At 30.8% G+C, this 18,877-nt stretch overlaps 4 protein-coding genes across 5 annotated transcripts in view; 2 read left to right on the plus strand and 2 right to left on the minus strand.

Moving 5' to 3' along the window:
- Positions 1-1,622, minus strand: part of LOAG_18541 (hypothetical protein) — a 4,328-nt gene extending 2,706 nt beyond the window's left edge. Inside the window, exons 1-3 of the mRNA XM_020451204.1 lie at positions 1,465-1,622; positions 961-1,174; positions 478-686 (exon numbers count right to left, since the gene is read on the minus strand). Coding sequence (XP_020305034.1) covers positions 478-686; positions 961-1,174; positions 1,465-1,575 — 534 coding nt within the window. The 5' untranslated portion in view covers positions 1,576-1,622. The remainder of the gene's footprint in view (positions 1-477; positions 687-960; positions 1,175-1,464) is intronic.
- A 3,645-nt stretch (positions 1,623-5,267) lies between these two features.
- LOAG_05922 (hypothetical protein) lies at positions 5,268-10,058 on the minus strand. The gene is made up of 12 exons (XM_020447011.1): positions 9,949-10,058; positions 9,073-9,205; positions 8,744-8,814; positions 8,522-8,624; positions 8,310-8,422; positions 7,995-8,113; positions 7,376-7,487; positions 6,985-7,110; positions 6,667-6,844; positions 6,147-6,371; positions 5,671-5,815; positions 5,268-5,459 (listed from the first exon to the last, which is right to left on the minus strand). Exons 1-12 carry the CDS (start codon positions 10,015-10,017, stop codon positions 5,366-5,368), a joined length of 1,488 nt encoding a protein of 495 aa, XP_020302713.1. The 5' UTR covers positions 10,018-10,058; the 3' UTR covers positions 5,268-5,365.
- A 483-nt stretch (positions 10,059-10,541) lies between these two features.
- On the plus strand, positions 10,542-13,292 carry LOAG_05923 (the record flags this gene model as incomplete). 2 transcript variants are annotated; one of them, XM_003141460.2, is made up of 5 exons in its annotated part: positions 10,542-10,739; positions 11,487-11,571; positions 11,849-11,974; positions 12,277-12,407; positions 13,069-13,153. In XM_003141460.2, exons 1-5 carry the CDS (start codon positions 10,633-10,635, stop codon positions 13,151-13,153), a joined length of 534 nt encoding a protein of 177 aa, XP_003141508.1. In that variant the 5' UTR covers positions 10,542-10,632. The 2 variants fall into 2 exon arrangements, with proteins under 2 accessions (XP_003141508.1, XP_020305035.1); XM_020447012.1 differs by lacking the exon at positions 10,542-10,739 and adding an exon at positions 10,830-10,861 and having other exon boundaries at positions 13,069-13,292.
- A 1,513-nt stretch (positions 13,293-14,805) lies between these two features.
- LOAG_05924 (U2 small nuclear ribonucleoprotein A) lies at positions 14,806-17,499 on the plus strand. Its single transcript, XM_020447013.1, has 8 exons — positions 14,806-14,943; positions 15,349-15,455; positions 15,590-15,715; positions 15,812-15,914; positions 15,996-16,142; positions 16,565-16,695; positions 16,801-16,933; positions 17,229-17,499. Exons 1-8 carry the CDS (start codon positions 14,821-14,823, stop codon positions 17,271-17,273), a joined length of 915 nt encoding a protein of 304 aa, XP_020302714.1. The 5' UTR covers positions 14,806-14,820; the 3' UTR covers positions 17,274-17,499.
- The last annotated feature ends 1,378 nt before the right edge of the window (positions 17,500-18,877 follow it).

Genomic DNA, 18,877 nt, shown 5'->3' on the forward strand with positions numbered 1-18,877 from the left:
TATATATATATATATATATATATATATAGTAGTATATATATATATATATATATATATATATATATATATATATATATATAATGTGATAGAAATTATTATTAATTAGAAATATATAGGACACAGGTGAAATTACATTAGAAATTGATGGTCATAGAAAATAATCGAAAAATGAAAACAAAAGAGAAATTGCATACAACTGACTCATCACCACGCCACAATAATAAGCCATCACGAAAATGAAAACAGAAAAATATACATATATATATTATACGTCATCGACTAAATCTCCACTCTTAATGAATTACCCATTTAACTTACAACGATTTTACTTGATTGTAATATCTCTGCTACTGTTCTATCCGGTATGTAGAAAAGAAAAAAACTCAGTAATACCTCAAACTGTATTATATCGTGATATCTATGGTTTGTAAAAGTAATAATCGTCAAATTACTGAATTTGATACAAAAAAAACAAACCTTTTTAACAAAAACATTTAACACCGAATAAATACCAGTAGATAACAAAGCACTTAGTAAACCGCCTAAATCAAATGATAATTCGGTAAATGTTGCAATAGCTACACCAATTATGATCGGTATTAATGATAGATAAACACGCTTGGTTTGGCGCTCTTTCAGAACAATTCGAGCACAAAAGACAGCAAATAATGGCATTGTTGCTTTTACTGTAAACATATGATGATGTATGAAGTAAGAATTTTGCTTAAAATTAAATAAAAACATGAATTGTGAAGGTAATTGTTACAATCATGTCAAATAAATTCGATTAGATGTAATATTTTGCTGATAAGAAAATTGTCGTATTTGGGAAATAAAATTGACCTTAATTGTTATCAAAGTTCTCAATAAAAACATAACCCTTATTTAATAATTAATATAGGTTATAAAGCTAATTTACTTCTGAAAATGCTACTTATCTACGAAACACAATTAATTTACCTGTTTGAACGTATGAAACTGATACTCTCCAAACGCTCACATATGCACTAACAACAGCAATCACTTTACCAAATGATATTGGAATGATATAATATATAAGATAATAATTCGATATAGAAGGTTGTTTGATACGCCATAATCGAAGCACAGGAACGGAACAAAGTTCAACATAACAAAGTGACACCAAAGCAACCGTCACAGGATATGGATAATTCTGAAAATGAATAGTTTACAAATAAGTAAATAATACTAATAAAATTATTAGAAAAAAATAATGTTATTTTAGCATTAATTGAAATGAAAATGCAATATGTCGAGAATTTATAATTCTAGCATTTAGATATTTGTGAAAATTTTTTCTTAAGATTTCTGGTATAAAATAATACAAAACTGAATTAAAGTATTCAAAAAAAAAAATTGAATATATTAAATCCCATAAATTTGTTTAAATGATTGTTGCAAAATTGTTGCAACATATTTTTTAGGATATAGAAAATGGGTAACCTGTAATGTAATTTTGTTGACAATACTTGATGCTGAACTAACAAAATACCAAGCAATAAAGATCACAGCAACTTGCAGTGTAAAATTATTTAATGTGGAAATTTTGTCCATATTGTTTGTTTCGCTGACATTAAGCTTTCGAGAATCGTATCTAAACCAAAGCTTATGGGACTGTCACCAATAAAATTTGTTTAATTTGCTAACTCAATTTATCATAACGAATAATTATGAATAGGCATAAATGAAATAATTAAATATAATTTAAATAAGTAAAGCAAAGGAATGAATAAGTGAAGGTAAAAGAAAATCATAGAGAAAAATTGAAAGGAATAGATGACAAATTGCTATGATATTTCTCATTAATCAATACGTTACGGGATCTCAATTTCCAATAGGTTATCATTTTTTTAAATATTACAAAGAAAAAAGAAAGTGTTAGGGTTTGTTTCCCTTTTTTTGCTATAGGATAACTGTTTCGATATTCTTGGATTAATGAATTTAGAAATCAAATAATTCTATAGTGAGGCATTCGTATTATATGATATCGATATACTTCAATTTTTTTCTTTTTTTTTCCAGCAGTATCATAGCAAATTTGGCATGACAATAACATAAACTATTTCCGGAAAATATTGAAAAAAAAAAGACAATTTACCGAGAAAGTATTGAATAGGAAGATTTCTCATATGACAGGGAATATCAAGTTTTTTTTTTTTTCTTTTTTTTGCAGACACAGCCGCACATAAAAGTGAACAGATTGGTACAAACAAGTTTTGGGGGAACCGATTCATTAGAAGAAATGAGGAAACCGGTTAAAAAAATAGGATGGAATATCAAAATTAACATACATTATAAGCATGTAAACTTGTTTGACATATTACAGATTCATATAACAATAAATTACTGATTTAAATATAGAAATAAATGGCAAAAATTTGAAAAAACAATTTGAATATTGAATGAAAGTGATAAACAAATGGCTAACTGCTGTCAATATCTAATCAGATTTAAACTGATTTATTCAAATTTGGATACCTCATTTACATCATACAATTCCAAATTTGAAATGAAAAGAAAAAAAAGAAATAATCGAATTACATAGATTATTTTTAAAAAAAATATCGTAAAAAACAGACATGAAGTACCAAAAAAAATATGGATACTCATATTAATTAAATTGTAATTCTTAATTAAATCTTAATGGTATTAAATTTTCATCATACATATGTAATTTATATGCAAATTCTTACTAGAACATAATTTTTATTGTTTATTTAGAACTAAAATTATTAATCAAATAAGAGCAATTTTGGCTTTTCTCTAATACTCCATAGAAGGATTAATCATATCCTTTCTACTTTTTTTTTTCTTACAACTGTTCAAATTCTTTTTAAAATAGTAAAAAGTAAATAGTTATGCTTCGTTATCGTATTTACAGAGCATAGAAAAAGGGACGGCAACAATTGATATCACTGGCTAAAGATTGTTATAAAATTTTTTAAAATTACTCGCACTTTATCATAGATACAATTTGATAATGTCATTCAGCTTATATTTATATTGTATAATTTCATTAATTCATTGCTATCATTGCTTCGTTCTTATCATTTATGTTAAATGATCAAAATAAACAACAAAGCAGAATACTGATCTTTGCAACTATAGTTACACACTCGTGATGTCTTCAATGTCAAAGTTTTGCTGGTGTTAAGATATCATTAATATTGATGTAACAGGGCTGAAAAGAAAAAAAACCATAAATGAATCTTAAAATGCTTTAATTGTGAAAAACACAATGCTGAAATGTTGAATACTAAAGTAATAGCAATGCCGGAATGCTTCATAACTTGAAATTATAAAGCTGGAATATCTTCAGTATGGATATGATATTGCGGTATATGCAAAATGTAAAAGGTGTAATGGTAGCGGAATTTCCGAAATAGTAAAATTATAGTGCCGAAACGTCCTATAAAAAGCATGAGTGACAGAATCCTGAATATTTGAGTTACATTAGAAGAAAATGCATCCTTTTATTGTTTAGGTCAAAGGAAATGCATTCCATAAAAACTGGGTTTGAACTTTTAAAAGCAAACTTAACATTTCATTTGAATAATTCGACAAATTTTTTATAAGTACGAGGACTAATGAAATGGCACGTTTTGATATTATACATTTTTTTTTTTTTTTGTACAAAAAATCACACATAAATTAGCTATGAAAAGGGTATAATGTCTAGCGTTTGAATTATTAAAAAATTTAAACTTTAACTAAACCGTGAAACTAAAATGAATTATTTCTCCTTATTAGTGCTTTATTGAATTTACAGTATATGTGAAGCGATCAAGTTTGACAAGTTTGTTGTATTATATTTCTGTAGTTATGTTTTGTATGCAATGGATCTTTGTACTTATTAGTAAACTGAGACGGAATTTTACTATAATCAACCAGGAAAATGAACATTCCTAATTCTTCTACCGAATGAACCATTAATTATTAGCATTCCCCATGGGAACTTATTTAAAAGCAATAATACGGTTATTCCTTATTTCTCATCATGTTTGTCGCAATAGTACCTATGAAACAATTGGACATCGTCATTATAAAACATAAATATGTCGTCACATTGCCTCTGATAATAACCGGCGTTTGACATATTTAATGCTCGGAAATTAATTTTTATTAATTCTAAGAATTTAAAATAGCCAATGAAAACATGAAAACTATTTCTTTAGTGATAATGCGAATATATAACATAAAAACATTCCGACATTTACTCGAAGTATACTACTATGACGACCAATATGGCCTTAAAAAGAAGACCTTAAAGTGTTTCGCTTGAAAAGAACAGAAATTTCCAAGAAACAAATGGAAAGTTTAATTGTCTAATATTCCGTTGAATATTTTTGAATGTAGGATGAGGAAAGAACTGAATTTTAGATCAAAGATATAAGGATTAAGAAAGCTAATAAGTATAAAAAGCGATATGGTAACTAGATAAGACTTATATAATTGGCAATGAATGAAGACTTAACACTTGAATATGAAATATTCAAGCTTCGTTTCGAATTTCGAACACTAATCTTATATTCCGATTCAGCATTTAAATAAATATTAGTGGAGTATAATCAGAATTACGGACATTTTATGGAAACTCGAGTTTCTTTTTTACCTAACAGAAGTATAGTATTTAAATATCGAAATGCCTGGAAACATCACGGCACAAAATCTTTTTGATTAGAAGACGAAGAATACAGACTCTATTGAGACACCTGGCCAAAACTACTATTGGTTTGTAATAGACATATAATTCTTAAAGATAAATTGTAACAAAATAAATGTTGAATTAAATTCCAGACAACCAAAAGTTTTAGGAAATAAAGGCTGGCTGATTGAAACTGGAAATCAATAAAAATGAATTTAATAAGAACCTATTATCAATCTACGGTTAGCTTTTCTGCCTCAGAATCTGTATTGTACCTTATTCATAGTTACTAAATGATTCACCGCTTTGAACTTGAATGGATTTTTCAACTCGGAAAAAAACATGTGAAAATCTCCCATTCATTTCAAAAACTTTAAATTAACATCAGATTAATATCAATTCAAAAAAAATCTACCAAAACGAGATGATAGGCCTTAAGACTGAAAAATTTGGATCCGAAAAATCCCTTTTTGAGCTAACATGAACTTGAAAATTCTCGAATTGGGAACCAGAGTCTGAATTAGAAATATAATGAGAAAAAAAAGAAGATTGGGAAGATACTCGACTTATAATGGAGAATCATCCAAGACCTAAAAGGAATCTCTGCAAAAATTGATATCCAATAACTGAAAGCCCTAAAATAACCTTGCTTCCGATATTTCAACTATAATAATACTGTTGGTATTTCCAAGTGACTAGTCATTCATCAGCAATTTTCGTTATCGCTGACGCATATTTTGCAATTTCCGCACTTCCGTGTGTTGCCCGCCAAGTTCGCGTAGCAAATTCATACCTGTAAACAAATGGTACTTTGGAAACATTATCCAATCATAAACATCCGAAATCAGTGCTAATTTGTAACCGTAATCCAAAATCAACATTATATTTCTTGATTTGAAAGATCTACTAAATTCCTCATCTTTTCTAACAAACTTCCTCTAAAGAAGAAATCGATAACAAACCCCTTCTAAAGAAGAAATTGACAGCAACAAAGAAATTATTACCACTGGATTTCTGTAAAAGGCTGATTCCCAAGAATGAATGATTCTTTCGGTAATGACAGCAACCGAATCCGTAACGGACGTACAACTTCTTTATAATCAACAACTGCTCGTAAGGGAGTGTGATCCACGGCCATATACGGTAAAACTTAAACAAATAATTTTCATTAAAACAACACAAAATTTTAAAATCAAAAAATGAATTTGCTAAGAAAGAAAACAAATTCTTTGCAATTTATATTGTTAATAAAATTGTGTCCACGAAAACTTTAGTCCTAAGCTTTTTCAGTAACAATAAAAATTAAAGTTGCAAATGAAATCATATGATTGTCCATTTGAAATCGAAATCAAGAATTAAATTAGAAGTCACAAATACTATATTTCAAGTTCCAAAAGAAACATCGAAAAAGCAATTTTTTATCCTTCAACTTTCTTCTGGCAACTTTTCAAAATACATATGAAATGAGAGAAAAACTCACCAGCTGCGGATGCTTCCACTTTTGGTCGTGGTTTCATTTCTGAGAGCAATACGTAATTTACATTCGATGCAATTTCACTATACGGTTTACACCCTAAACCGCCTAATGATATGCCAGCTTTGATATTCAGTTGCGAATCACTGAATAAACATTCCAGAATTTTGGCTCGATTCTTTACATTTCTTGGTTGAAAATCTTCTGACCTGGCTCTTTGATGGGCCAAGACTGGAAAATGTCAACGTTTATCAATTATTTTGCCTTATCAATCATTTCCAAGATTAAAATTTTTCCAATCAGGAGGCATAGTGACAATCTTGCGACAACATGACTTTTATAAAAAGACATGATTTTCAACCACGCGATTCGTGAGAACCTGACGCAATTACTTTATCATCATAAAATGTCTTCGCTAAAATAGTCGATTTTGGCAATAAGCTTATAACAACTTCATTAGTTTATAATTGGCCCAGTAAATCCAAACTGACCAATAAATGAGCACAAAGATTACAAAAAAAATTACCGAAATTAATTCTACGATTTGGTTTGTATTTCACTGTCTCAGGTGAGTAATGAGTCGGTGTTACGCGAAGCATTTCAGCTGTCCGTACATGTCTAATCACATCGATATCAACGAACCAATCCACAGAAAGTATTACAGTATGACATACTTGTAAGAGAAATGCTGTTAAATGCAAGCTCTGGAAAATTTTTCAATTGAAGATTTAGAATTTGAAAATCAAGTAAAAATAAATTTGACGGAATAATTTAATCCCTAATTACTACAATAAAGCTGAACAAGAAAATTTGCAAACGTCGTATTCAGAATACTTGGTAATACTTCAATTTCTCCCGAAAGAGCTGCAAATCCTCGACAAAGATCCACTGCTTTTGAACCTCCCGAACGACCTCCATCTAACGATGATGACGCTAACAGATGAATAAGAATCGAAGGAGAACTGATTGCCTACAACAGTCACACTTTTTGCTAGTTATTCGAGGCAGTTTTTTATTCGCAGTACTCTCAACATCTTTTATTGGAAATACACATATACAACAGTGGTCCTGATCTTATATTAATTGATTTACAAAAGTTATGTATGAAGAAATGATATAAAGAAATATAAAGAAATGATATAAAGAAATATAATAATGATATAAAGAAATAGTTATGTATAAAGAAATATTGCACCCCGATCGGAAGAAACCTCTATGAACACGGAAAAATTTACCTGACAATCCAATAAAATCATCCTTGATTTGGTTACATAAACGCTTATCTTTTGGGATTGATAACGACAACATTCAACTGCTTCGCGAGATGCCGGACGAAAAGCATAATGTCTAAAACAGTAAAGTATGTGACCGTATTAAGCTACTGTATAACAGAAGTATAAAATGGTACGTCTTAATTCATTATGTACATTTTTAACACGGATTTACAACGCAGAAAATTTTTTTTTTATAGATTTTTCTTTACAAATTTTTTTTTACAATTTTTTTTTCTTTTACAAATTTGCAACGCAGGATTTCTGTTTTAAAAGCTCGTAACAGGTATAGTGATCACAAGATACAGTCATCAGTCGAGAATAAAAGAACAAGCAGTTATTCTGGGTGACAAAAAGAAAATTAGCAAAGGAAATCGGAGAAATTTTTTTTAATATCAATATTCTTCACATATTCAATATCTCTCCTGGAGATAGAGAATGACTAAATGTCAGCTATACAGAATGATTTATAGCGTTTAACAACTATTTGCACCCGCTAATTAGTTCAAGATGATTTTATATTTAACTGATGAAGCTTTAAAAGTCCAAGCAACAGTCTCAGAACGATGAAAATACTACGCACCTATACATATCCATATGATCATTACCGGCTATCATGCTAAGAAGTGTTGATTTGCCCGAACCTTGTGGACCGATAATACCGATAACAGTAAAATTTGTATTTGTAGTGGATAAATAATCCTGCAAGGATTAAATATGCAGTTTTGAAAATATGCGAGGATTCCAAGAATTTTATTTTGTGCAGAAAAAAAAACCAGAAACAATGTCTTTTTCATTCCTGGATTTGTAGGAACAACGATTAAGCTACTTTATATTCCTCTTTTCCCGCTCAGCAAAACAGTGATAATAATAGTAATAATGACAACAATCAACAAACCGCGACAACATCTGTAAAATCCATTGTGTCAGAAAGTAAACGCACAGCCGCCTTCATAAACCCGAGGGATTGTTCCATGACAGTTGTTGTTGTTGTTGCATTACGAGAAATTTCTAAAAACCATTTACCAGTTTTTTGAAATTAAAAAATTGAAATTTGATAACGACGGAAACATTTCATGAAGATCATGATACTAGTTTAAAAAAGCTAACGTGTCTTATCTGTCCGGAATAAAGAGCTTCTAACTGTATTTGATGATCCTCTTACTAGCCGTGACGTAGTATTTGGACGAGTTATTCCGGATGGCGTTACTTCCTGCAATAGCAAATTTAAAAGAATTAATAAAAAATACTTCTGTATTACCCATCTTCGTTTACAATAACAATTATTGCGGCAATAAATAGATGTAAATGTAGCCACAACTACTATTATACTTGAGGTGAAGAAGCAGCCTGAGACATCATCTTCTGACTATCTTCTACATTGTCAGATGTGGTCGGTTCTTCTGCAATTGTAAAAGAATTTAATCAACAAAAAATTTTTAATACAAAATAATAAGCTTCAAATCAAGAACAACTCGAATTCTAAGTTTGAGAAGCTCCCAATTTATGCCGTTTTCTTCTAGAAACAAAATGGAAAAAAAAAGTTTCTATTAACAATGATGACTCCTACAGGATGTGTTTTACGATATCTGAGCAACCGCTCCTAAGAACACTATTCGATGCAAAAAATAGAAAATGAAAAAAAAATTCGAAAAAAAAACCTTTACGTTTCGATAAAATAGCAGTTGGACGAGGCATAATCGTTACCGTCGCATTTCTTGATTTATTTTCTCGAGTATCTGCGCTGCCGCTGTATTGATGGATCCGACGTCCTCGTCTCATTTCATTTTCGTCCTGAAAAACTGAGTGAAATCAAACAAATCGAATAAAACTGCAATAGAGGAATAAGTTCAATTTAGCATTTATGCATAATTGGAAATTAAATTTACAACAGTTGAGATAGAATGAATTAGATTTAAGCATCAAATTTATATTAATTTATTTTGACAAGCAGCTCATTCAATATAAATCAAGAAATAAATCATCTAGAAATGAGCTGACTTCAATTTAGGCTGAATAATAAATCAGTTAACTTAATTATCGTTTTTAGTCCATTATTAATGTCACCCTTTTTCCCTTATTAAATGACCCCTTCATTGTTTGCTTTTGCAATGCTATTAAATAGTAAAGGCAAAGAATTAATTAAACTAACTGAATAATTACTTTGCTCCTTAATATTACAGTGAAATGAAGCAATATGAAGTAGATAAATAAAACAATTAATTAGACTAATTCACTTATTATTTAATTTATCGCAAATTAAATCACTAAATTATTCGATTGTTTAGTTGTTTAGAAAAACAAAAATGATCACTTAAGAGTTCTAACTGAGGAGTTTCATAAAATAGTGATAATGTTTATTAAACTAGATATAATGATAGCAGAATGTAAAATCTAATATCTCAGTTCAGCATACAATAATCTAAATAAATTACATTTAACAAATCAAGAAATTATTTGATCAGATTAGAAAGTACCACACTAAATTATTACGAACTGTATATTTAAAAGAAAAAGGATGAGATTTCAATTTTTACTCTAACAACACGCGGAGAACTGAAGTATTCACGGGTAGAGCGTTGATCTGAATGTGAATGATCATCCATCAATGATAGCAATTTCTTCACATATAATTTAACCTGAAATTATAATTGTTAATTTTTTTCTCCGAAAAAAAAGGAAAGATCTAACCAAAATTTCTAATCCTATTCCAACATTGAAACTGTGGATTTTATTTAAATTAAAAAGGAAAAATCTTCTCGTCTTATCTAAATATTCAAACAGTCTCATATAACATCATCTTATAAATTTAACAAATGTTTTCATTTGTAAATTTTCCTAATCTCTCTCTCTCTCTCTACATTGGATAGTTTATTTTCGTTCGCTGTAACATCACTCTGTAAATTTTTTCAATAATTGATGAAATATTATTCAGATAATTCTACCAATCTTTGTAATCTCGCAATAAATGATATTATTTCTGACTCTCCTCTACAATCGTTGTCAAAAAATGACATACTTCCTCATCAATTGTTAATTACCTCCCAACTCATTTAATGCAAATTAATTATAAAATCGGCCGGACCGTTAATTCCGACTAGTCCCCGAAAATAATGACCGGAACCAATCCTAATATTTTTCATATGGTTTGGGTCAGAGCAAAAGATGAGGTGTTGGAGATTACAGTTTATTCCCGGTTTCGCTAATTTATATAATTTGAAATGCAGCAGGATCAAGCTGACGAACTGGAAACGAATATGATGGAAGTAGATCCGATACGACATCGATTTCCGTGTTGTGTCGTTTGGACGCCCATACCGATACTTACGTGAGTTTCATATTACGTTCAATCGATACTATCTCTATGTTAAAGTTATACACTTTTCACACCAGTCATATGCATTTGCATCGTTTTTATGCAGTACGTGATTTCACTAGGCTTAGATCTCGGTAAGTATTGAATTTTCTGCATTTCATTCCTTTGATTTGTATTAGTTGTATGTAAAAAACTGTCAGTAACATTTATTTGGTTTAGTATTACTGGTCAATTTCTTATCTGCGCAGATTTTCTGGCTACACTGTTTCATTGTTTCTCGAGTGTATTAATTCAGGGTGTAGCCGAAAGATAAAATTAATGGTTTTTTATTGAAAGTCAGAAAACGTGAACCATTGCTTCTGATGCTTTAAAATACAAACTGTTGCATAAGAAGTTTTAGACTTGAGGATTTTTTGAAAGGTTCCGAAAAATTACCCCTGGACATGTAAAGTTACGGATACAGTAGTCTGCATACATGATACTTTCAATCGAGTTAGTTACAAGTACAAATTTAAGAGTTCCTCTACCAGAATTATGCCTTTTTGCTTTTGGCGGACTGGATGGCTTTTGTTTCGAATCAGCAATTGATGCTTTTTCTTTTGATTTAGCATCATATGTCTTTTTTTTAGAAGAATTCATACATGAAAAAAAGATTATAATTTCTTTGTACACATGAAATTTTGCGATGAGTATGCTTCAACAATGCAAATCGAAGTTTTTAAATTTGATTTTTTTACGTTATTGCTATCTATATTGCAGGTGGTTATTCCCATTTGTGGGTCATATGGGCATAGCGACAAGCCGAGGTATTATCCGCGATTTCTCGGGAAGCTATTGTGTTTCTGTAAGTATCTTCCGTGTTTGTATCATAACAATTAAATATCATTCCGATAATTTCTTTCGATGTTTTCCTTGATAGTGAGGACGAAAAAATCAGACAAATTATCCCACAATTTTTATTTTCAGCTTTATTTTACTTCAGTACAAGTCTTCTAATCTTAGTTTAGGAAATCAATAACTGAAGAATTTCTAAAAAATCGACGTTCTTAAATTATTGTTGATTTATCGAGGCAGATCATTTCATAAGCTTATCCTCTTGGAGATAATATGGCGTTTTTCAGGAAGATGATATGGCTTTCGGTTGGCCCACATGGTATCGGCAAGTAGATCCAAACACGATTGATGGTGGAGTAGAAGCCTGGGATCGCGCTGTGTTGGATGCGTCGGAGGAATATAAAGATCACGTGGTATGTTTTTCTACTTGAGTCCTATTTTCTCAATTTTTGCTGCTCATGAGTTCTTATTGGCAGGTTATGTCAAGGTTTTTTATTATATGAAGCTGCAGGAAACATAAAGGAATTTGATTTGATGTCAGGCAAACTTTCTTCAATCTTCCTTATTCATGCAGGCCGAGACTAGTAGACGCTTTATGCAGACCGGAACTAATAGAATAGTGAATCTTTTTATCATAGCTTCGAGTACTTCTACTATTCGTATCAAGTATTTTTCTTGTCTGTTTATGTGAGGTTTTTTTTTTGACCTCTTACAGCATACTTTATTCTGTGACAATTGTTACTGTCATGTTGCGTTGGCGCTGAATAAAATGAAATATGGTCACAGACGAGATTATAATTGTTTTCGACTGGTTAATATGCTATTGTTCAAAGGTCAATATGTTGGGTAAGTTTTTCATCGGGAAGAATTTAATTAATCCTATAGGATTGAGCCGAAGGTTCAATACATTTTTCCCGCCACAGATGATATGAGTGATTATATGCCGGATAGGTTCCCTATTAAACTTCTGAAAGATTTGTTCTGTTAGCCACCAGGCCATTATGCTTGATCTGTCTATAGTAAAAGTATTTGAATCACTTTACTTTTATCAAATTGAGGCACTTTTGACGTCTGGCTGTGGTTTTTCCGCTGTTACTTTACTGACCACTATAAACATGCTATTCATGATAGAAGCACACACTAAAGCGTATTCTGCTGTATCGATTTTCATTCACCAGTAATTTTGCATTCCATATAATCAAGATAACTGAAGAAAATTTCAATTTTTTAGTTGTCTTATGTTGAATTAGCTCATCCTTTATTGTAAACTTATTGAGAAAAGAAAATTTCCTGATGTCTGGAATGTGTGGTTTTTCCGCTGTTACTTTACTGACCACTGTAAACATGCTATTCATGATAGAAGCATACACTAAAGCGTATTAAAATGTGAATTAAAGCTTTAAAGTCTTAAAATATCCGATCAGTAACCATCAAATGTTAGTTCACATGACTAAATTTATCAAGTTTTGGAAGTTTTGAAATTTTTTTATGGAAGAAAACTTTTCAGGATTGGCGGTTTCATGAAACAATGGCTTCCGTTCACAGTGATTATTTTGTTCATTCTTATTATTACCATTATTACGAAAGGTTAACATTGTTATAATTCAACCAGTGATTTTGTGGAATATAATCTTATATGATATGGCTATTCTTATTTACTCTATGAAGCGTGGAAAAATGCTGTATTTATAGCAGGCAGGTTGCGAAGTTCAAGTGGCTGATGAAATAAGCTAATGATCTATTTAAAAGATATCTGCTAATGATTTGTTTAAAAGAAAAGATATCGCCAATCATTATTTTAAATTCATTTAATGATATTGTTGTTTGTACTTCTCGTGTTGAATGTATAATTTGTACAGTTTTTTTCTTTTTTTAAAGATAAATTGACTCAATCTTTTCGAGATTAAAATTTTCTGATTTTCTATTCTCAAAGGCTGTTGAATTATTTAATATGCTGTTGTCTTCTAATGCTTATCTAAATATATATAGAAAATGTAGTGGTTCATGACCCTTATCAATACGGCATTAATTTTGTTAGAAACAACGAAAGAAGCTAATGATAGTTATAATTTGATTACGTCTTTTTTTCACATATATTCGATATTTCCTTATTTTGTCCATCCATAATTTCATTGTTTTCATAACTGACTGTTAGTTATATCGATCGAGTATCGTTAAATGAGATAGGATTGTAGAGACCTCACAAAACTTCCAGTGTTTTTTTCCTAATATGTGCGTATTCTACTATATGTATATTTTTTTTAAAAAGTATATTGCTTAATCAGCAGTATCAATTGATTATTGTTTAATAAAAGAATTAAGATACTAGGGCTGCATATGAAATTTTGGAGTGGGACAATCAGTATTATCCATTACAATATAGGTTTGTAGCACGAAATGCTATGTGATTATGAAGAATTTATGCATTTATTTTGAATCATTTCACTTCATTGAATTTTCCAAACATCGAAAAATTGGAATACTTTTTGTTTGTCGCGGAGTACATATAGAAGACGTTGGAGGAGAAAAGGATGACTGTATAGAGAATGTGATATCAATTTGTTAAACAATTTATGCTATGATATTTGATCATATTTTCTTTTTTCATCGATAAAATTTTCTATTTCAAGAATTCTGTTTAAGAAAGGATTTTTTTTCTGGATGTTTCATGAAACATCTAATAGCATACTTTTAAATATTTCCTATTTGGTTTAACTTTCAGTTTTTTGTTCTAATTTTAACTGGGAAGAAGAATATGCAGTTGATTTATGATAGCAAAGCGTGATCATTATTGAAGGTAAGGAAATGGAGGGATAAGAGGTTGTAATATATTGCTAGCTTTATCGGTATTCGATTAACATTTCATATATTAAGTGGTATTTGTGAAAGTGCAAAAATCACTAAACTAATGATGCATAAATCCTAGGAATTGTAGCATTGTGCTACTAACGAAGCCATAAAAGCCAGTAATTCTAGATATCGGGACAGTTAGTTCCGAGACTTGTGACGGTAATCTAAAGTTGATGAATGTGGTATAACAATGTGAGGCATACCTTTAATCATATTGAAGCTAAGTATACGTTCTGAAAGTTTTCGGAAAAGTTAATGTCTTTCTTTAGGCTTCCAGAATTGCTGACTTCTGTGTTGTTCTGAATTTTGTTTCAGTGGATATATGTTATAGCATTTCGTGCATTATTATTCGAGTTTTTTCGACTATTGGTGAATAATTTACTAACTTTTCTGCAGCTTTATTGCTGGAATGGTCCGCCTAACGGTTGAGTTAATTAACGACTCGCTTCAATATCTTAATACGGTTCGCGATCGAGAATTAAGCTTACGAGCTTGCAAAATTCCTGTGCTGGAGAATCTCGGCGTTACGAAGGTTAATCCTTTTTGAGAAGGGTTATTTTAAGAATTTTGTTTCTTCAGTTTTCAGCTTTTTAGCTTATTTGTCAGTTTTCGCAGAATTTTTCCAATGTTTTTTGACGGTCAACAGGGTTGATCTTTTAAGCGCTTTCTTATCTCAAAAATTTATTAAAGCTATTTCTTGAACTGTCATAAACAGAATGTAGAGAGAAGGAGTCACGGAAAAACCAAAGATTTTTTTTTTCAGTATAAGGATTTAAGGTCGAATTTTTCATTTTGGCGAGTAATTTACAATTTTTTCTTGACTAGATGTTTTGCTATAAAAGAGCACAAGTCTTTTAATAATATCCACTTTCAGTGTTTCAAATTTGCAAAGATTAGATTTTTTTCACTTTTTTCAGCTTTTATTAGAATTTTTCAGGATCAGTTCGATACGATTGATTTAACAGATAATGATATAAGAAAACTGGAGAATATCCCTCTATTGAGACGACTTAGCACCCTTTTGATGCACAATAATCGCGTGCAGTAAGCCATTTTGGACTAGATTTATTCAAATATACCGAGTTGAATTTGAATTTAAATATTGAATTTTCCGATTTATTGGCTTATTTGAGCTAAATTGATTATATTTTGTGATCTTTGCTGTATTCATCTTACAGGCAGATAATGCCGAACATTGGCGAAGTGTTGCCATCACTGAAGACTCTGGCGTTGACGAATAATAATTTATGTGAATTGGGTGATATTGATCCTCTAGCAAGCTGCCCAAAATTGGAGTATCTGACGTGAGTTTCTGATTTACGTACTTTACTTTTGACTTAAATTTTGAATACCGTTAGAAAATGCAATCCATTCGAAAATGCATATCGATTTGTTTCCAGACTGATTGGAAACCCACTAACTCACAAACCACAATATCGTCTTTACGTAATATACAAGGTACCATCAGTGCGTGTTCTCGATTTTAAACGAGTTCGTCTCGCGGTAAGTTTGTCATTATTCATTTTGACGAATAATAATATATGAGACGTATGTGATTTGGTTATAACGAGGATATTTTTTCAGGAAAGGAAACAAGCAGATGGTTTGTTCAAGGGTAAAAAAGGTCAGAAATTCAGGGAGGAAGTTGTAAAGAAATCGAAGACTATGCCTGATGACGAAGAAGACGGACAACCAAGAAATTTGCGTATAGAAGATGCTAAGGAAATTGAGGCAAAGTCTTTTAGCAATTTCTTAGATGTTTCATCTCTTAACGGTAAATTTAGGATTTTAAGAATTTTAAATTTCAGTATGTTGGTATGCTAAATGAAATGTTTTGAACTAAAGATTCACTGCAAATGTGAGTAATACAATGTTGGTAGGGTAGAAAAAATGGATTTGTCTTTAAGTTTGTGCTTAAATTTCAGTATTTGTAGAACTGACAAATGTAAGACAGATAGGAGAAGATATTGAATTTTTGGAATATCAGATCATTATCCAAGAGTTTGTTTTTAAATTTCAAGTTTCTCTGGGTGATCCAGGAAGTAGTATCAGGGGACATACCTGTAAAGATTGAAAATGGAAAATGTTTGCTGCAGTAACGAGGATAAAATCCGACATATTCAGTAAAAGGAATTTAACTTTATGCCTTTAAGGAGGCAATTGCATCTGCTTCAAGTCTTGCTGAAGTGGAGCGATTACAAGCAATTTTACAAAGCGGGCGAGTTCCGAAAAGTGGTTGGAATCGTGGAAGTATTGGTTATGTAACAGAAGATACTGAAAAAAGGTAAGTTCGTAAATAAACCAAACTTTCAATTTTGAAACATCTTCATGAATTCCTTCTGCTGGGCATTATTAAATTTTCAAATTTTTGAAATCGTAACATTCGCAGGACCAAAGAAAGTAATGGATTTGTTGCGGAACACGAGGATGAAGATGATGATGTCCCTTCACCGGCAGCAAGCCCTGATGGTGCTGATGTTAATGATGATGTACAATCTCCAGTAGCAAGTCCACCTCAGGAAGTAAAATTAATCTTAATTTAATTGTGCATGTTGGGAGTATTTTAGAAAACTAAATTTCTATAATGGTTCGTTTCTATTTCTTTTTTAGGACTTTTCAAAATGTAAGTAATTTAACTTTTTCAAAATGTAAGTGATTTATACGTTTATTTTTTTTTTTATTAACGATTAGCTCATTATAATTCGATTAGGTTATAATGAGCTAATGAGTTAAGCTTAGCTGAACAGTACACGAAAGTAACTTGACTGCTGCATAATAAAAGTCTTTCCTTTTGTAGTCTTTTCTTGTTTTTTGCAGGAGGAACTAGATAATGGGGAAATGGAATATATGATGGAGAAATGAGAAATGATTTTTTCATCCTTTCCGGTAAGCGATTGAATGCAAAGAAAAAATCGAAAACTCAGCATTTTCTGACATCAGTGAATTTAAGCTTGATACGTTGTCCTCGTCATTTTTTATTTTTTATCCTTATGATATAATATTCGTGCGTAAAATTATCATACGTGGGCAGCGAGAGTTCAGATACTTCACCCTTTGATCTTACATGTATCATTTTGGTTGTTTGGCGATATTTTGTTTTTATCCTTCCGAAATAAAAATGTTTCGGCGGAATTTCCCATCATCCTATATTGTTATTATTAAAGTACGCACATCATACAGCAGTGTAAATGCCTTGGTTTATATAATTGTAAATGCAAACACGCAAAGCTCTCTCCTCAAAATAATTTTCTTGAAAATCAATATCTAAGCCACAAATTTATGAGGAATTATTATGGAATGACTGTAAAATTTGAAAAAGGGACAAGAAATGAAAGGTATTAGGGGTTGGTATATCATAGATAGTGTGTACTGTCCCTAGTACCTTTTGCATTTTTTCTAAAACGGAGTACGTCATTATAACTACTAAAGAATTCTAACATATGGGCATAATGGTCGGGATTTACATAAGATATGAACCATCCTTCACTTGAAAAGCGATCACAGAATACTTTGGTACTAGCAGTAATTGTTTTTCGTCCATAGAAAAAAATTGGTTAAGCTTTATATGTTATGGTATGGAATCATATATTTGGTCGGTGAGCATCAATTTTGTTCTCATTAGCAGTGAAGTTGGATTTTGAGGAAAATAGTGGGAATGGAATTCGAAGAGAATGAGGAAATGTATTGGAAGAAAATTTTCCAAAATGATATTTAAGTTTTAATTTTAGTTCCAAATAATGATTGATTGGTAGTAATGGCTGAGTGGCATTGTCTTGGTCGTTTCCCATCGAGTGATTTGATGGTTCGATTCCTATTGTAACAGTTCCAAATTGTGGCTCGTCAATGATGACATTCAAAAATTATAAAGCTCAACAGGTATGAGTATACCATACATGATATGCATCCAAATATCTGAGACGTTTATCTCGAATAAGTATAGCAGGGAGATCGAACACTTTCCCGGTAAAAATGAATGGCGGGGTTCATCAATTAATCAGATACGAATGTGAATGTTCTGTACAGGATTAAAGAATATTGCAAGATTCGAGTTGCTGGATGACTGGAGATTTCAAATGTTTTGAAATTTTCAAACCATTTCGAGATGTAAAATGAAAGGAAGAGAAAAGGATGAAACAAATGTTCTTGATTTTGTGCTTTTCCTGCGTACGTAAAATGCATTAGATATGTAAATTTGTGACTTATTTTACGTATTGCGTGGCATATTTTACAAATATATATTTCGAATTATTCATTTCAATAAAAAAAATTTTTTTATAATATTCTTTGCCTAGAATATAAAGGTCATCAGATTTTGGAGGTTTTTATTTTTGGTTTTTTTTTGATGAAACCTCCAAGGTTGTAAACTATAATGATGATATTTCGGATATTACAGAAAATTATCTTTTGAATTTGATAATTACCTCAGTTCCTTCTTTTTTTTTTTGTATTTTACAAATATATTTCGA

The sequence above is a fragment of the Loa loa genome, assembly GCF_000183805.2.
Source record: "Loa loa unplaced genomic scaffold supercont3.353, whole genome shotgun sequence".
NCBI lineage: Eukaryota > Metazoa > Nematoda > Chromadorea > Rhabditida > Onchocercidae > Loa > Loa loa.